We start from the raw sequence: 19,539 nt of genomic DNA on the forward strand, positions 1-19,539 counted from the left end.
CAACTGTGTCAATACCCCCCATGGCGGATCAGAGGCGTAACGAAAACAGCCCCCCATTCCACAGTATAACTTTCACGGAGGAGGTGAGGCCGAATTAAGCGCAAGAATATTGCCTTGAAAAGGCAGTGTGAATGGTACTTTCATTGTGGATTTTAAAATGTGTGGAAAATCAAAACAAAGACAGAATCAAAGAGCAGATCAGTTTTTATTTAGCCAAGAGAGAGCATTTCACTTCAGTGTAGTGTTAAGTTCAAAGTGGCCATAAATAAGATGTACAGTAATAGATCACAGCAGATACTTCCTCTGACTACTTCCAGGTTAAAACTACATAAAAGGTATTGGTGAAGTCTTCCTTCCTCATCTAAGGAAGTGGGACAGAGTTTCTTCAGCTACAGTGATCCTGCACTTGTTAGGTCTGTTGGCTGCTCATATAAAAATAGCTTTTCGTACAAGGGAACATCAGTGTTAATATCACTGCAATAAAAGCTCCATGTAAGCAAACAATGAATAAAAGGCCGCAAATATTTGTAGACATTGGGTCACCTTCTTGGGACTCAAATTGTTGTAAAAAAAAAACTAAAAAAAAAAACTAATATAATTCGACATTCTCTCTCGAAATCTGTACATACCAGTATTAAAATGAAATTAAAATATTTATCTTTGATTGTGTGTACATTTGAAAAAATGTCAAAATCCAATTTTAATGTTTGAAAATACATAAGTACTATTAATTTTCTGCTGATTTTTAACTTCAAAGACCTTGGTAGACAATGTGGAACCTCTGCTGCCCTTCTTGTTTTACTACCTAATTTTATCTGTCATGATGGCAGCACTCTATGGAAGCCCTGAGTGGCAAGTGAAGAATTGTATGTTCTCTCTCCTATGTTTATGAATTAAGAACTGAAAAAATGTTTTGTCAGGATAAAAAAGGTCGCAAAGCAGGTCGGTGAAAGCTTTCCAGGAGAAAAAACTAATTCAAGTTGTGAATCCAAAGTCTACTTTATAATATTAATTTTGGCCACAAGAGGCCGAAGGCACAAGAGGCTTTACCGTACAGTATGTACTTATACTTAATTAAAACTCCCTTGGAGGAAAACATGAATGCTCTTAGTCCCATTGAAAACATAGTGTAGTGGTACACTTGCCACACTGCCTCTTGTGGCCGAAATGAGTATTACAAAAACAAACTCTAAAAATGTGCTGAAGAAAAAAAAAACACTCTCTTGCCAAACCTTTTCTTATAATAATAATAATGTAAATATAAAAAGAATAATAATTGTGTTTTTTTTAAGTCATAAACACAGGTGAGAAAACAATTTAGATCAGATGTAGAAAATGGGGCACCAAAAAACAATGTTTGTAAAAATCCCTCCTTACCCCTCCGGGCTTTCATTCACATCAATATGGAAGTACCGGTATGGTGAAAAGTACTTGCTTTATAAGTTCTTATTTGAATCTGGCAGTAGTTATGCATTTGAGATAACATTGGGATTTTAACACATTTTGTCATTCATCATGTGTACACACATGAAAATGACCTTAATGTCACATTTACAGGCTGTGATACAGGTAAGGAATCTAAAGCATCACAAAAATCCATAAAAATACAGACTTGTGTTGAAAGTGTGGCCAACATTCCCAATAAAAACATTTCAAATGTTTCAATCAAGCAATATCAGGGAACATGACATAAGGCATGAAACAACTGTGTACAGAGAACACATTACGATGTGTACGTTTACAATTTCTCAGACACTTTCTCAGAACAAGCAACTATAATAGTGCCACGTCCATATGATGAGGAATCTCAATGTGATGTACTCCATGCACTGTAAGTAGTAAAGTCTTGACATGCTTCTTCCACAGGTTAAACAGGTTTAATATGTGAAAATATATAAAGTACAAAACAGATTGACCAGTAGAATTGTTGGACATTTGATAATTTACAGTTGTGAACAAGCAGCAACCACACCAGCAGGTGATGAAGCCATTCATTCCATGCCTATTAGGTGACCACTGGTCAGAGACAATGCTGACTTACGGCTTAAATATAGTAGATTTATTAATGTCAGTGTGATTGTGTGTGACTTAATTTGCTGGTGCTTAAACCTATAGGTCAGCATTGGTGGTTACTACTTGCTCATCCCTTCGCCAGGCTTCCTCCCTCTTTTTTGCTCCAATAAAGGCACATACACATCAGCGTTCTGTTTCAGAGTTTCTAGGGGTCAGCTGTGTGAATCCACAGGTCGAAGTTTAACAAAGGACAATGAACAAATTCAAGTGAATCTACTGGAGCCAGTAAGAGATCACTCCAAAACAGTTAACACCTGATTATATCTGTTGTATGAGCTTCAGGTTAATTCAAGATTTGATGAATATGTCAGGGACAGGCATAGTCTTACAGTCACTGACAATTTTCTTAGTGTTTTGGCCTGACTTTCAGGAGCTTTGATATTATCTGATATTTGAACTTCAGTTTGTCCAAGCTTCTGTGCCTTGGGCGAGTGTTGTTTTATTTGTTTTTGTTCATGCAGTTGTTTGTATTGGTTTGAATTTTTCCCCCTGGGTGGTGCTGGATTAAACCTCTACTAGTTAAGGCTGTGTTTTTGGCTGTTTTGCATTGAAATTTGTTCATTTTTCCACACAGAGTGAACCAAAGGCAACCTATTCCCAAACCAGGTGACTGTTGCACGCTGATTCATAGTCCCACAAGACAAGAAATACAATGAAAACAAGACAAAATGAAATAGAATATTTCCTAAATATTGGGTGTCTCTCTTTTTTTGACATAATAGGCATTTCTTGAACATTCAGGGCCTCATTCATTTCTGATCCTGACAATAGTAGTAGTACAACAAATGAGGCCAAACTGCTATAAAGTGTAGATCAATAGTGTTGAAAACAAAGTCACATTAACACAATTTCTAGGAGTTTATAATAAGTGTGCAACACAATTCTTACATCACACTGCAGAAAACAGTGGTACAGCAGAACAGTCCATGTAGTCCCGCTGTTGTGATGTCAAACACTTGGTGGCCTGATGTTGGTGGAATCCAGAGTAGACAGCAACTTCTCACTGCGGGAAAGACACAACTTTTTTAACAAACAGCTAACATTTGCCATTTTGGATAGTGCAGTTGTAAAAGTATGCTCTTAAATTGAAAGACAGTGTTTTTGAATTAAGATAGGGAGATGTTTCATCATATTGGTCTAATGCCTTTTAAGGGGGGAATTTATATAGTTATCGCAGGCATTCATGTTTTGACAAGGTTTTGTGATCCATCTTTGTGCAGTGTAAGCATCCTATACTGTGATAAGACTTTACTGCTTTTAACATTTTAGCTTTGACATAGTGTCTAACCACCACATGTCTATGTAGATATATTTCTAATCTCTTAATAAAATAGAAATCTGATGTTCTGTTTGCCAAGAGACCATGTGATGTTTTGATGATCTGTCTGTGAAATAAGCCACGCAGACACAAACATAGTAAATACAATACTTTTATTTACCACTTCCCTTGTATTGCCTTAACACATTTCAATAAAGACTAAAAAAGACAGGATAAGATGGAGACATAACACATGATGGAGTCCATCACACAGGGTGAAGAGCTGCCCCTGGTGGACGATGGTCCAGAGAGAGTGATGAAGCTGAAGACATCACATTGTCCAGGGTGCACAACTTCACTGCTCACCCAATCATCCTTTAATACAGAAAAACTGTAATTAGGCAAAAAAAGCACAATGACATCTTCTGAAAGGTAACAAATTAACTCCTGCTTAACAAAGACAAAACAAAAAACATAACACAACACACTAAAAGTTGTTATAAAAGCTTTTTTTTTTTTTTTTTATTGTTTTGGCTTGTGACACATGTTCTGTATAGCAGGAAATAAACTACAATAGAGAGCGCAAAGGTTAAATAATAACTTTCTGGTAGGGCTGTACAATATAGTAAAAACATATTTAAGATTAGTGGGAATGGTCATTATAGCATGTTTTTTTTTTTATTGTCACTGAAAAAACTAATAAATAATGATGATATTACATTTGTTGAGGCAGGGCTCCAGACTGCAACCATTTTTGGAGAACTAGCAGCATATGTGCTGATGCAAATATTTATATGTAAATACAGTGTTCATTGAGCCCACTCGTGGACTCGTTCTTATGAGTCAGGTGGGACTCTGTTTGTCTGTTATAGAGAGTCCGGTCTGTGATGTGAAAACATCAGCTTTCTACACAATCAGAGAAAGTATATGTGTGCATCCTGCTCTTTAGTTCAGTTTTAAAACTGTAGCTCAACCTCGATTGTCTCTGCAGGCAGCTGCTGACAGCTCTGTCAGAGCAGGGCTGGCTCTAGACAATTTGGTGCCCCCAAATTGCAGTTTTTCTCATCAGTTAACCACTCCAATGTTGTCATGTACCCCAATAAGAAAGTGGAAAACAGTTTATACTCTAAACTTATCGACTGGTGTTTTTTCTAAATAAAATCTGGTTTTAGGAGGAGCTACACACTCTTAAGAAAAGTCATGGAAAATGAAGCACTACATCACTTTGTTACTAGTGGAAAACGTTAGTCTGGAGCCCTGTGAGGTCTGTACCAAACATGTTTTCTTAGGTTTGAAGAACAAAATATGTGGGGCAGGACAACTCATCAGCACGACGGTGCAATTTTTTTTTTCAGTGAGTAGCCATACTTCCTGACTACATTGGTAAACACTGACTAACTAACAAACAAGGCATTTGTGCATTGTGATTTACCGTTACTGCCGACATTGTCGTCTGTTTCTGATGTTCCACCAGGGTCGGTGGGACCTCTCTGTTCCCACCCGACATCCGCGTTGAGATGAAAAGTGCAGCGCATGCCTGGTTATGAAATTCAGAGGTGCACAACAAAGTAACAGCTTGCGGGACATTACCGCTCAACATAATAGGCACGATAGCGTCATTTTTGTTGCCTGCATCCCATTGACCAAGACACTTTGGCAGCAGATCAAATGTAAGTTAGAATCAAACCAAGCTATGTTAATTGTTGACTGATAATTATATGTACATTATATTTATCTGAGGCTGAATGTCGACAAGACCAGAGAGATGGTGATCGACTTCAGGAGGAAGAAGATGCCTTCGCAGCCACTACGGATCAGAGGGGAGGTGGTGGAAGAGGTGGAGGACTACAGATACCTGGGAGTGATGATCGACAACAGACTGGACTGGAAATCTAATACCGAGGCTGTGTACAAGAAGGGGATGAGCAGACTATTTCCTGAGGAAGCTGAGATCCTTCAACGTGTGCAGCAAGATGTTGGAGATCTTTCACCAGTCTGTTGTTGCCAGCGTCATTTTCTTTGCTGCTGTGTGTTGGGGCAGCAGCAACAGAGCCAGCGACACTAACAGACTTGATAAATCATCAAGAAGGCTGGCTCTGTACTTGGTCTCAGGTTGGAGTCTTTTGAGACAGTGATGGAGACGAGAACGCTGAATAAACTGTTATCCATCATAGACAATGATCAGCTCCCTCTCCATCACACAGTAGACAGACAGCGGAGCACCTTCTCTCACAGACTGCTGCAGCTCCGCTGTCGAAGGGACAGATACAGGAAATCTTTTTCTGCCACATGCCATCACACTGTACAATAATAACAGCTAAAACTCTGGTCATTACACATAGTGTCTGCGCACTTTGATTTTACACACTCTATTCACCGCACCTTATATTTTATCTTGCACTACAGTCGCTCTGCTTATTTATACACTTGTATACATTTTGTACATTTTTGTATATTACTTTTTTCTATTGCTATTTAATATGTCTAGGTTGTTCCTCTTATTTCATTGTGTTGTTATTGTCTCTGTGTATAATGCTGCTGCTACACTGTAATTTCCCAGCTTAGGATCAATAAAGTATATCTATCTATCTATCTATCTATCTATCTAATAAAATGTCACGGTTGATTTTGTTTATTTTCGTAAATAATCCTACATTTTCTATTTGGGACAAGACTGGCTATAAAAAGTTAAACATCTAGGAGACTTGCCTAAAAAAACTCTAGTTCAAACCCCACTCCAGCAAAGTATTTGTAATGTACCAGTAGTAAAAAAGAGATAGAGGGTACAGAATGGGATAGTCACCTAAAGTAGAAGTACCTCAAAATTGTGCTTCGGAGGAGAAATCTGGTCCAAGAGCTTGGTCGTACGCAAAGGTCTGGCTTTGATAACAGATTATCTGTTAGGGGTGTACAAATCCAGTCTTAAACCTCCCCAACTCCTCCAGACTGTTTGATACTTAGCATTCAAGATCTGGGAGACCTCAATTGCCATCATGCCAGTACTTAAAAGTAGCCAATAAGAGTCACCCCGTAGCAGTTGATCCCCAGGTTAACGATATTTAACACAATACTGTTGACAATTAATAAAACTCTCATCTCCAGGTCTCATTGAAGAATAGACCGCCTATCTTGACCATGTCTCCCCAACCATTTTGTCATGCAGACTCGTTTTCTGCTTTTGTTTCTTCTCACTGCAAAGTATTAACATAACTGCTGCAAGTTGTTGTGCCAGTCTTCATTTGTTTTCTTTTCAGATCACATGAGGGCTCTCTCTGGCACAATAATCTTAATAACAACAATCAGTGACGTGTGATAAGCCACTATTTTCAAGTCTTGTAGCCTGTGCAGGTTTGAATTCAGAGACAAGAACATCTGTGAAGATTCTCCTTATGTACGGATTGAAACCCGTTTTCACGATCTGGATTTTAAAACTATACTATCTGCAGCAGTAACACTACAGCTTCAGCTGTGTGTCTCATCACCTGCTCCTTCCTGCAGTTTTTTATACTGATTCATTTCCTTACATTTTTGGTTTGAGAGTTCAACTTCCAATTCAACTTGTACAGTCATAAAAACAAAATACTGCTGAAACCTAACTGAGAGATGAAATCAGAAGATTTACAGGTGGTGAAACATTACCCAAACATCATACTGGAGGAGTGTAAGGGCTTACCTCAAGTTTAATTTGTCTTCACTTTGTCTTTCATTTTCAAAGGCTTTTCCTTATGTTCCCTACTGGCTTTCATTTCATCAGTCTCCTTGCCCTCCTCGCCCTTTTCTTCTTTTTCTTCCTCTCCACCAAGGATCACACTCTGTCGGACACTGACAGAGATCACTATGGCCTGTATAATACCATAGATCAAAGCAAACTGAGGGAGATACTCCTGGATCAACCAGAGCAGTCCTGCCATTCCAACTGTTGAGACAAAAAACATGGCCATACCATGAAGCCACAGCCTCAGTGCTCCCTGTACCCCTAAAACCTCCAAGATCAGCTTGGCAGGGGGGGACACAGTCCACAGGAAGCCAACAACAAACAGGTCAAAGAAGTGGCGGAGGAAATTGAAACAGATCTCATGGTGCTCTGGTAGGATTTCCACCGTCAAGCTCTGTGCAAAGAGTCGGAAAGGAGATGTCAGCTGAGAGGAGGGAGGCGTAGGAGATGGAGGAGGCGTTCCATAATCGGAAAAGTCCCCATCAATATCACGGTCCGACACATCTCCACTCCTACCGGCATGTTTCCTGTGTCTTAGTCCACTTGGTTCCTTCTTTCTTGGCCACAAAAGGTTAGTGGACGGGAGATATTTCCACCATCTAGAAGTTTGCTCTGAGCCTGCCTCCATCTCCCGTTTCCCTGCGCCGAGATCTTCGATTCCCACAGGCTGAAGCTTCTCCTGCGCTTCCCAGTACTCTTCTGCTGAACTACTTTGGTCACTTTGATGTCTCCACCCTCCCCAAATCCAAGAGGTCCACCCTCTGAGGCCCTCACTGACCCCGCCGTGCTTCTGGCCTTCAGCTTTTACTGGTGTGGTATTCTCTGACACTGCACTGCTGCCCCATGATCGCGCCCACCCCCAAGCTCTACCCACCACAGCTGTCATGCTTTCTCAGGGCTTATAGAACTTGTTTTACTTGAATAAACAGACACTGCACTCTCAGCTCCTGTTGCTCAAGCATGCATGTGCTGCCAGTAAAGTTGTGAAGTTGTAATACTTGTTCACAAAATTAAGTCCTCAGGTCACAGACACACCTGTGGGTGTGTTTGGGGAGTAATCTAGAAAAAAAAAAGGAGTGACCTCCCTCCTACATTCCTTGCATAAAAATGTGTTAATTGCCAACATTTATAAGTAAATTTTCTCGTCTACATGTCGCTGGTTAAACCTGGCGACCTTTGGAACTGCCAAGGTTGTTCTCCGTAACTCTGCATTGTCTTCAGTAATGCTAAATAAGCAAGTTAGCAACGGCTAGCTGGAGGTGACTGGGTTTAGCTGGACCAAGATTTCAACTCAATTACGTCAGACAACGTTAATGTGGATGTTTGTCACACACGTTTTTGTTTTCCAGTCTCCCGAAACACATTGCTTCACTCCTCGTATCTGAAAATGAGACAAAGGGTATTTACAGTTGGGTTAAGCATTACATCTCCCTTCAAATTCCACGTCACCATCAATGCGAGTTAACGTTAGCTAACGTTAGACAGGTCTTGGGAGTTGTCTTAGCTAGCCTGTAGGATTTACAATGCTCCACGTCCATTTAGTTGTCATGGTACAAAGAAACTAAGGACACCGGCTGGTTTAGTGTCGAGAAAACATTTTTCAGTGTCTCTAAAGTACGGTAGCTAGTCTGATAATGATACATGCTCACCTTCAGGGACGTTAGCTTGAGTTTGTCTGTCAGACTATAACTAGCATAACTTCCGCCCTGTTAGCATCACACGAGTCGACAAACAGACCGAGTACCTGAGCCTTCGGATGCTGTGTTGAAAATACAACATCGTATTTTTTTATTTTTATTTTTTAAAGGAAGACTTCAGCTATTTGTGACGGCTAACGTTACCAAGTGACAGTTCTGCTAGCCTGCAAAACACACAGGGAGATGGTCCGCCTCCCAAATCCACTGAAACGTTCAGCTGAAGCCGAGAACAAAGAACACGGAGTACCGGTGTGGACTCAACCCTTCAAAATAAAACCACGGTGGACTATCGGCGGTCCATGTCGACAAACACGTCCACCGACTATAGACCAGCACTGAACACAACAGAGGCCTCAAGTATTCCTTGGTCATTGGAAGTAAGCCATGGATTGTGTTTTTTTTCCCAGGATTTGCCTGATGGCTGTGCGTAAAAAGGTATTTGATAGTTACCTGTGTCGCCCGGGGTCTGATCACACACCCATCTCCCAGTGCTAGTAAGGGGGTGGGATTGTCTCCAAAAGTCAAGCTTATATATTCATGACGTGTGTGGTATCACACTAACGCGAAGATCAGCCCACACCAAGAACATGTCTTACAGTCAAGGTACATGTCATTGCCATCATATCTGCATTAATGACCACTGAGTGATTCTGTTAAACTTTAATATGTTCACTGAAGACATTACTTTTCCAATGTGATGACTGAGCTATTGTCACGAGTTTGATTCCTGTCAAGCCCCTTTCTGAAGTGCATTGAACATTATTCTGTTTTAACTGAGCCATTCATAATTCAGAAAGTCACCATATGACAGTAGACCATCTTTATTCAAAAGTTGCTGAATATAAAACCCATTTCTGCATGAAGTTATATCTAAATTGAGAATCTTGTTCAAAATTCAATGTGGAGTTAAGCCGTCCATACTAATACCTGTATGAAAAGCTAGATCTTATTTGGTTACTTGTCTACAGAGTAGCTACAAGCCAACTCCAACAATAAGCATTTGAGAAAACAGTAACATGTCACCTCAAAGCATGACACTACACATGTGGTTCAATTTATTCCATCAACCTTTCAGTGGAAACAAGAAAATCTGGAGTCAGTTGTTAACCATTTATTTGAATTTCCTTGAATACATGTACATAAAAAGGAATCAAGCCCCCCTTACAGTGAGGTCAACTTAATTGAGAACATGACAATGGGAATTCATCACAACAATTAAATGCTTCAATTTCTTGGATGACCTAATCTGGGCATCTTGAATTTAGATCAGTCCCAACGCACAGGTTGCAGTGTCTGAAAGGAAAGCAAATACAATATTAATTTTTAACTTCAGCATCACTCAACCTGAGAGATTGGTCAGGGGACACCAAGTCAGTACTAACCTGGAGTTGTCATCATGTCCAAATGTCATCCAGCTCAGGCTGCTGTAGTCTTACCTGACAAGATATAAATAAATTAGTGATTTCATTACCAGCGATTGGCCTCCACAAATTCTTCCAACAGTGAGTGTCTCAGTGCGCTGCGAGTAAACATCAGTCATGATCAGTCGAACCGAATAACTGCATCATCATAGACGAGATCTGAAGGATAAAAGCCCCTCTATACCCCATTTGGATGGTTCTGATTTATCAACCGGGATATGCCATTTGAATTTTACATTTTGATTTGATTGAAATGTTTATCATCCAAATGGGGCTGGACTTTCAGAGGCATTTGTACTTACAGCTGTGGAATCACCACATCGACTGTCTGTCCGTGTGTGTGGGCGACCTACAAGACAAATTAAGGTCAGTGTTACCACATGGCAAACTGAGGTCCCAGGACCAGTGTTAAGATGTTTCAACCCATTTAGTGATAAAACATCCTAGTGAGAACAGCTCAGCAGACCCTGGATAACTGGGTCATTAGGGAATTTCCAAGTAGTTTTCCCAATGCTTTCAGGGTTAATACAAACTATGCTTTGAAAGACATGGCGCAATTTACTTTTTACATGAATTAAATGGGTTCAAACATGCCATATCATTGCTGTGGTTATGTGGTCAGTGCACTGTGAAGACATCTTCATGCTTTTCTCAGAGACTCTAGTCTATGAAATCATCATTCCACATAACAGACGCACAGAACAGAGTCAATTCCTCGCCACACTTACCTAGAAGAGCAGTCTCGTCTAGTTGCACATCTTTAAACACCTGTTGAGTGTAAAACAATATGAGACCAGGTCTTTTCTTAGGTCGTATTCATTAGTAAAATGAATGCTCAGTGCACTGTGAAAGAGCTTCATGTATAATCAGAGACTCTAGTCTAGTGAATCATCATAGTAGCATTGGTTTTTCACAGAGTTTGTGCCATCCCACCCTGACACTCACTGCAAGCTCATGGTGTCAGGCTCATCTGTTCACTCAAGGTAGGACTATTGTCCTCAGCAGTCCAGAATGAGATTAAGGCCAAGCAGCATGAGGTAGCCACTGCATCCCTTTTCACGTGACACATGGCACATCTTTAAACACCTGTTGAAGGCAAAACAATGAGACCAGTTCTTGTCATAGCTTGCATTTATCAGTGAAATGAATGCTCAGTGCACTGAAAGAGCTTCATGTATTATCAGAGACTCTAGTCTAGTGAATCATCATAGTAGCATTGGATTTTTTCAGAACATTTCATGCTGTGCCATCCCATCCTGACACTCACTGTATAAGCCCATGGTGTCAGGCTCATCTGCTCAGGTAGCCACTGCATCCATCGTTCATGTGAGGGTGCAGGACGCATCACTTCCCTGAGTTTCGTTGTGCACTGCAAGAAAAAAGTAATATTTGCATTAGTTTGCCATCAATGTCAGATGTTTACACAGCTGCAAGATCAGAAAAGTGAAAATATTGCATCTCATGAAATTCAAACATTTTGGGAAGACACTATATTCAAATATATATATTTTTTTACGAAAATCTACGGCTAAGTGTAGTTCCCTGAATTTTCCCTGTGAAGTTAATCGTTCAGCCCAAAATGTATGCAAGCCCTGATCTTCACCACTCACTTTAATCATAGAGCACCGATTCCCAAAGCCATCACTTACCACTGTTTTTAGCTAATTTTATTTTCTCCATGCAACTTTATGCATGTTTGTCTGACCCTTTCCATCAAGTTACTTGTTGCATCTTGAGCGGTTACGAGTGAATTTCCCCATTGTGGGATAAACACAGCGTAACTAATTATAAACGAGCAAACCATGTTCTCCTGGACGCATATAAAAGCTTAGTGAACCCAACGACAACACTGATGTTACGCTGTGTTAATAGAAGCTGTACAGGCTGCAGTTTTAGTCAGGGCCTTATCCTCCATGAGAGCGTGCTCCGCCGCCATGACACGTGCTGAGCATTTCAGAGCCGCTGCAGAAGCCGCTACATATTTTTCAAAGGGCTCGTCCATACGTCTTCAAAATTATTGAGAACAGACCCAAACAGCATTGCATTTACCTTCAAGTGTTTCCTCTGGAGTACCTGAAATCATTACTGACGACATGGCGTTCACGTCTTCTTCCCAGTTAGGGCTCATGTCCTCCACTATTGAGCGCCGTCTGAAAGAGGCTGAACTAGGAGCCGCACGTCACTATATATAGGCGGGTCCTTCTCAGCTACGCACTTTAGGTGTCCCAAATTATGCCTGTTTCAAGGTTGTTGTTGTTGTTGTTGTTGTGTTCATAAGGATTATGATTGCAACAGACACTGCTTTAGATTTTGACTGGTGATTTCAAAAGCTTGTTCAACTTTTTGAATGTCACTTAAATCCTTTAAGGAAAACTACAGGTCATCTTTGACATAATTTTTCTTCGACAGGAGAGGCCAGTTTTCTGCGGTGGTCATGATGGGGTTGACTTATTGATTTTTTCTCTTAGCAGCTTAGTGACGCTTTTAAACCAAAGTCAGTGTGTATATGCGATTTCAAATAGGTGATTGACTCTTTTCATATTCTTGTGTGTCATGTTCATCATCGCAAACATGCCAGAATAGCAGGGAACCAGCAGGTAGAAAACAACAGATCATATATCTCATCAGACTGCATCCAGAAATTTTAGTCAGTAACTCATATTCTGAAATTAAACATAGTGTTTTGCTCTGGAGCTAATAATGAAAAATGCAAAGGACTGAGACGTTTTGCTTCTTTTCTCATCTCTGTTAGGAGTTGCACATAAGCTCAGTATGGATCAGGCAGCTGACGAGGCTCAGACATTTCTATACATCTCTAACTTCCTCAGGAGGATCTCAAGTTTTCACTTTTGTTTTGTTTCTTCATTAAAGGGTCATTTCGGAAGGTGAGATTTTCCAGAAGTTGGGTCACCTATCTATGAAAGCAGCATACTTCACTTCCCCTCTGCCTCCAGTATGGTGATGTACTTTATCTTTTAAGACTGCTCATTTCATTGCTCATGGGCCTTGTTTTATTTCACTCAGCAGGCCAGCAGCTCCATGGAGCAATGTGTGAAGTGGCGTGTGTCCTGAGGGGGATGGTGCAGAGCCTGAGCCTGACCCAGAGGACATCTGCGTCCTGACCGGAAGAAATAGAGGTCCCCAGTGAAATGCCCGGCATTGCCTTATTTTGATACTTGATTTGTTTGGACTGACACTCAGAGCTCAGAGCTCAAATGCACGTATGAAGTCCTACGGAGTCAACATTAAGGCCTGTTTTAACATATAAATTGGAAAGGGTGGAGTCTATTCATTTAATGCCCACAAAGTCAGATGGGATCCAGAGCAGAGAGGGAGGAGGAGACAGGAAATTGTAAAAACTTCTTCATTCATTATGTCACAGGAACAGTGGTGTGCACAGAATTTTTGAAGGGCAGGGGCGAAAAGAAAAAAAAGGGCACATACAGCGCGTTTTTGCCACTGAAGAGGGCACTAAATTCTGTGTGTTGCTGAGGGCACTTTAGACATGTTCATATGTTATACAAATGGCACATTATATAGCCTTAAAACAGACTAACTAGACAGACTACTCAAGCTAATTTGTAGTTAAGATCAGCATCCACGAGAACTGTGTAGATTCAACATTGGACTGTGAAGAACACACATAGACATGGATGTATGAAGGAAATAAAACCCTGGGGGGTCTGGGGGTGCTCCCCCAGAACATTTTCAATTAAGTAGATGCCATTTCCTGTATTCTAGTGCATTTTAACACCATATTAGCACCAGATAATCCAAACTGGCTCAATATAGATCAAAAAGGGGCCCAACATAAAAGTCATTGCAACAGTAATGTTTCAAAGTATTTCTTGGTCTTAATAGTCTTCTGGAGTTTAGTGTGTTTTCTTCACCCAATAGGGCTCTGTTATAAAAACACAGGGAACGATACACATTTAAAATATTTATTTGACACCTCAAAATAAACAAACTATGATGAAGCATGGACATACAGTGATTTGCAAAAGTATTCACCCCCTTGAACTTTTCCACATTTTGTCATATTACAACCACAAATGTAAATGCATTTTAATGGGGGTTTATGTGATAGACCAACACAAAGTGGTGCATAATTGTGAAGTGGAAGGAAAATGATACATGGTTTTTAAACATTTTTAAAAATATAAAACAGAAAAGTGTGGTGTGCAAAAGTATTCACCCCCCTGAGTCAATACTTTGTAGAACCACCTTTCCCTGCAATGACAGCTGCAAGTCTTTTGGGGTAAGTCTCTACCAGTGATGCACATATAGAGACTGAAATATTTGCCCATTCCTTCTTGCAAAATAGCTCAAGTTTAGTCTGATTGGATGGAGAGTGTCTGTGAACAGGAATTTTCAAGTCTTGCCAAAGATTCTCACTTGGATTTAGGTCTGGACTTTGACTGGGCCATTCTAACACATGAATATGCTTTGATCTAAACCATTCCATTGTAGCTCTGGCTGTATGTTTAGGCTCGTTGTCCTGCTGGAAGGTGAACCTCCGCCCCAGTCTCAAGTCTTTTGCAGACTCTAACAGGTTTTCTTCCAAGATTGTCCTGTATTTGGCTCCATCCATCTTCCCATCCCATGGATTGAACAGTGCTCTGTGAGATGTTCAAAGCTTGGGATATTTTTTCATATCCTAACCATGCTTTAAACTTCTCCACAACTTTATCCCTGACCTGTCTGGTGTGTTCCTTGGGCTTCATGATGCTGTTTGTTCAACAATGTTCTCTAACAAACCTCTGAGGCCTTCACAGATCAGCTGTATTTACACTGAGATTAGATTACACACAGGTGGACTCCATTTACTAATTAGGTGACTTCTCAAGGCAATTGGTTGCACTGGATTTTATTTAAGTGTATCAGAGTAAAGTGGGGTGAATACTTTTGCACACCACACTTTTCAGTTTTCTATTTTTTAAAAAAGGTTTGAAAACCTTGTGTCATTTTCCTTCCACTTCAGTTATGCACCACTTTGTGTTGGTCTATCACATGAAATCCCATTAAAATACAATTACAATTGTGGTTGTAACGTGACAAAATGTGGAAAAGTTCAAGGGGGGTGAATACATTTGCAAGCCACTGTATATGTTTCCAACTGAGCTGTGCACTTACAAAAGGCATTTTAAGGAAAAGCATTTTTAAAAATTAAAATAGAATAAAAAATCCCAAATGCTTAGCCTGGCGGGGGGTCAACCTTAAACCTGGCGAAAACCCTGATATGCAATGCTAACCCCACTTTTAATTTTACTGGCTAGCTTTAAAAAGCTATTCCTGCAAGACTTAGCTAGGCTAGCTCCTCAGCCTAGGCTTAAACATGTGATAGACATCTCTACCTAATAATAGCACTTCCAGGCTACATACACTAGTATTTAGTAATGCAAAATTAGTAACTTAATAGACAGCTTGCTATATTAGCTACCTACCTCACACAGCAGTAGGATGCCGGGTTGCACCTCAGTCAGTATAAAGTCCCCACTGACATGTGACCATTTGAGAGAGAGTGTGTCTAAAATTGAATACTTAAATGGATGGAATGGACTTATTTTAACAACAGGAATGTGTTCTTAAAACTTAAGTTACCATCTATCTAGCTGCTATCAATTTATTCCATCATTTACTAAATACAATGAATCTAACTGACCTAGCCTAAATTGTAAATTGAAAATAAAATCTAGAAAGTTTATTAGCCCATCAGCCGTTTGCAAAAAAGAAATATATTAATGAATTTAAAAAAACAGAAAATATGGGCTAATGGCCATACAAAGTATATTGAACATAAACAGGGTTTAACTTGTTGAGACCATAAAATGACTCTGGGAAAGCTTGCATGCCTTAATTGGAATCAATATTCTCCACCCAATGGCAGCAGTTTAGTGTGTTTTTCCACCCAAAAGAGCACTTGTGTTTTACCAACCACGAGGGCACTTAAGCATGCGTTTATACCACCCATGACTTGAGGGCAGGTTATCATGTTTTGCCAACCAGGAGTGCGCTTAAACTTGTTTTAACCACCCAAGAGAGTTTTTATTTTTACCTAAGAGGGCAGTTTAGTGTGTTTTGCCAATGAGGAGGGCACTTTAAAGACGCCCTTTTGCCACTCAAGTGGATAGTTTATCATGTTTTAACCAGCCAAGAGGGCAGTTTAGTGTTTGTTCCACCCAAGAGGGCAGTTTAGTGTGTTTTGCCAACCAGGAGGGCACATTAGCACGTGTTTTTGCCACCCAAGAGGGCACTTTAGCACACGTTTTTGCCACCCAAGAGGGCACTTTAGCACACATTTTTGCCTCCCAAGAGGGCACATTAGCACGTGTTTTTGCCACCCAAGAGGGCAGTTGTATTTTGCCAACCAGGTGGGCACTTTAGCATGCGTTTTTGCCTCCCAAGAGGGCACTTTAGTGCACGTTTTTGCCACCCAAGAGGGGAGTTTATCATGATTTAACCAGCCAAGGGGGCAGTTTAGTGTGTTTTTTCCACCCAAAAGGGCACTTTAGCGCGCGTTTTTCAACAACTGGGCCACAAGGGGGGGCGACCGCCCCCCCTGCCCCCCCCCCTTGTGCACATCACTGCACAGGAACATCTGAGAAACTCAGGAGGGTCCTCAATAAACATCATATCCCGGTTCACTTCAAACGTATCAACACACTGAGGCAGAAACTCAGAAACACCCAGACATAAACAGATTGATGTAGTTTATGCTGTTCAATGCAGCCAGGACTGCACAGATTTGTACATTGGGGAGACAAGACAACCTCTCTATTAACAAATGGCACAACACAGGAGGTCCAACTCCTCAGGTCAAGACTCTGCTGTCCACTTACATCTGAAGGAGAAAAATCATTCCTTTGAGGTCAACAATGTAAACATCTGAGGTACACTGTAAAATGTTACCAGAATTTAACAATATTTTACTGTAATATTTAACAATAATTTACTGTATTATCACTTTACAGGCTTTAACTGTAATAATCACAATATAATACTGTAATTTAGAATTTTCTGTGAAATCAAGTAAATTACTGTGAAAAAAACTGATACCAGGATTTAACAACATTTTACTGTGATAACACAACAAATTATTGTAAAATTTGAATCGCGCTTGAACCGCACTGCATTGTGGGACCAAGAGACGACAGGTGGATACCGGTAGATAGGATACCGTTCTCTTATATACATCCATGGTGGATAATGTTACGACCCGACATATACGATAGAAGAGCTCAAAGGTAAGGTTAACATCATTACATTTAGGCAGCTTGTCACAACTTTATATTAGTTGTGTGAGTTAATGTTAGTAAATGAACGATCTTTGGATCAAGGTAACGTCACTTTATGCTACACTTTTTTGGCTGTTAAGTCATTTCAAAGCCGTTTTTCTCCGCAAAGCTTTGCCTCACAGAGAAGTAACTTATATCTTTCGAAAGCTCAAATCATGTGTTTTCATCTATTGGTCATACTGTGTGAGTTATTTGACCGAGAATACGCGGTGTTTTCGCCGCGAATTAGCGAAAGTCAAAGCTAAAGTAAGCTAACGTTAGCCTCTAGCTGCAGCAACTAAGTCATTACAAAGCCGTTTTTCTCCGCAAAGCTTTGCCTCATAGAGAAGTAACATATCTTTGGACAGCTGGAAAATCATGTGCTTTCATTTGGTGGTCATGTCGATGGGAGGGATATGTAAATTTGCACCGGGCAGCATTTCGAGTTTCTTAAAAGCTGAAGCTATACAAAAACTGTCAATAAAAAGATTGGAATCAACCGATATAGCTCATTAAGGATGGAGATCAGTGATAGATGGTAAAAAAAAATGATTAGGGCATCCCTAGTTAAAATCAAATCTTCGAGACTTAAATATTGCACAAGCAAGGTAGGGCTCAATGTTCTCTGGCTTCATGTGTGCAAGAGACAGTCAATTAGACCACTAACAATGGTTAATAAGTGGGTCACAGTTTTCAAAAGCATTCAATGTTGCTGAACATTTAAATGAATGAAATATAAGCATTGCTCTCTTGTGCAGCATTCCACTTCTAGTGCAAGATGGGTATGTCTGTTCATTTCAGGTGACATGATGAAGCCTAGTGCTTAGATGCTGTCCACTGAAGGACAGGTGGTGATGGGACCACATGAGCATTCTCTAATTTGTCCTCTGTATTTGGTCAATCTGAATCAAATTCAGCAGCCCAGCACTCCTCAACTTTCTCCTTTCGATAGCATGGCAAAGAGAGCACACAACCTGTGAGCTGTAGACATGTTTGGTAAACTTCATCAACTTTAGTGCATTATTGTCTCAGGAATTTCCATTACTGTTTTCATTACAAGTGTTTGTTTTTCAATGTTTGCGTATCTCAATTTCTACACGACTGATTTACTTGCTTGTATAAATCTTGCTTGGCTTTCAATATAATTTCTTTGGTGTAGGTTGGATTTAGTTAAAGAGGAAGGGGCACCACTGCATGTGCCTTGGATAAACAATGCAATATTAAATCTGTAAAACTGAATGTTGTCTTTGCTTTATTGTTTACAGGTGCTTCTTGGGCATTAACCCTGAGATGGGCTCAAATTCAAAGAAGAAGCGTGGAGGCACCAATCGACACGTGAGCACGCTCCAAAGTAAACTTGTTGACTTTGAGTGGTCAATGTAAAGATGAAATTGTTACGTAGTTGACGTAAGAATGTTCATGTTGTATATGTTCATAAGTTGTAAATTGTTTATACTGTATTCTGTATATGTTTAAAGTTGTAAATTGACGTGTGGGTTGAGTATGGTAACCAATTTCCTGCTATCGATTAATCACAATTTGATATTGATTCGATTTAATATTGATTGATTGATTCATAGATTCAGTTAGTGATACCAAAGTATGATTTTGAGCTGTAACCTGATTACATAACTACCCCAGCCATGTAACACATCAATACTGGTATCAATATTGACATTAGACAGGGAATGAATATATCAGCACTTAATAGCTGAATCTGCTCTTTAAAAATGAAAATTCATGTTCATGTTTATGTTCAGATACAGCTCTAGTAAATTGTTGAATTTGATAGTTTTATAATTATTAAAAAATTTAAATGAGTATTGTCGTTGTTTTCTTTGTTCTTGTTTTGACTTTTAATTTAGCAAATCCAAAGCATGTTTGTGTGGTAAAATCACAGGTAACAAGTCAAATTTGCAACATGTTACAGTATTATTTAAATTGTAAATTTACAGTAAATTACTGGCTACTGGTTGCATTACTACATAAAAAAATACAGGCAATTACTGTAATTTACATACAGCAAGATACTGTAATTCCACAGCTACATACTGCTATATCACAGTAATTCCATGGGCATGGCAACTGTGAAGTTACAGTA

The 19,539-nt window shown here is 39.9% G+C and overlaps 1 protein-coding gene, 2 long non-coding RNA genes and 1 other non-coding gene across 9 annotated transcripts; 1 reads left to right on the forward strand and 3 right to left on the reverse strand.

Annotated features, from left to right (window-relative positions):
• Positions 1-186: 186 nt before the first annotated feature.
• Positions 187-9,283, reverse strand: c3h6orf47 (chromosome 3 C6orf47 homolog). 5 transcript variants are annotated; one of them, XR_003983609.1, is made up of 4 exons: positions 8,696-9,134; positions 7,005-8,427; positions 4,764-4,868; positions 3,488-3,706 (listed from the first exon to the last, which is right to left on the reverse strand). XR_003983609.1 is itself a non-coding variant. In XM_030412677.1 (3 exons), exon 2 carries the CDS (start codon positions 7,930-7,932, stop codon positions 7,012-7,014), a length of 921 nt encoding a protein of 306 aa, XP_030268537.1. In that variant the 5' UTR covers positions 7,933-8,427; positions 9,194-9,283; the 3' UTR covers positions 187-3,076; positions 7,005-7,011. The 5 variants fall into 5 exon arrangements, 4 of the variants coding, with proteins under 4 accessions (XP_030268537.1, XP_030268538.1, XP_030268535.1 ...); XM_030412677.1 differs by lacking the exons at positions 3,488-3,706; positions 4,764-4,868; positions 8,696-9,134 and adding exons at positions 187-3,076; positions 9,194-9,283; XM_030412678.1 differs by lacking the exons at positions 3,488-3,706; positions 4,764-4,868 and adding an exon at positions 187-3,076 and having other exon boundaries at positions 8,888-9,130.
• Positions 9,284-9,839: 556 nt separating this feature from the next.
• LOC115579158 (uncharacterized) lies at positions 9,840-12,340 on the reverse strand. The gene is made up of 7 exons (XR_003983610.1): positions 12,214-12,340; positions 11,432-11,533; positions 11,110-11,250; positions 10,893-10,932; positions 10,467-10,513; positions 10,126-10,179; positions 9,840-10,036 (listed from the first exon to the last, which is right to left on the reverse strand). It is a non-coding gene; the product is annotated as an uncharacterized LOC115579158 (long non-coding RNA).
• On the reverse strand, positions 10,780-10,848 carry LOC115579596 (small nucleolar RNA SNORD52). Its single transcript, XR_003983688.1, has one exon. It is a non-coding gene; the product is annotated as a small nucleolar RNA SNORD52 (small nucleolar RNA).
• LOC115579159 (uncharacterized) lies at positions 12,317-19,259 on the forward strand. Of its 2 annotated transcripts, none has more exons than XR_003983611.1 (4): positions 12,317-12,761; positions 12,917-13,049; positions 13,189-13,301; positions 18,704-19,259. It is a non-coding gene; the product is annotated as an uncharacterized LOC115579159 (long non-coding RNA). The 2 variants fall into 2 exon arrangements; XR_003983612.1 differs by having other exon boundaries at positions 12,317-12,686.
• Positions 19,260-19,539: the final 280 nt, after the last annotated feature.

This window comes from Sparus aurata, chromosome 3 (genome assembly GCF_900880675.1).
Source record: "Sparus aurata chromosome 3, fSpaAur1.1, whole genome shotgun sequence".
Classification (NCBI taxonomy): Eukaryota; Metazoa; Chordata; class Actinopteri; order Spariformes; family Sparidae; genus Sparus; species Sparus aurata.

What these genes read in the sequence shown, in the direction of transcription:
- c3h6orf47 (XM_030412677.1), bottom strand. Translation starts at nt 7,932, where the DNA reads ATGACAGCTGTGGTGGGTAGAGCTTGGGGGTGGGCGCGATCATGGGGC.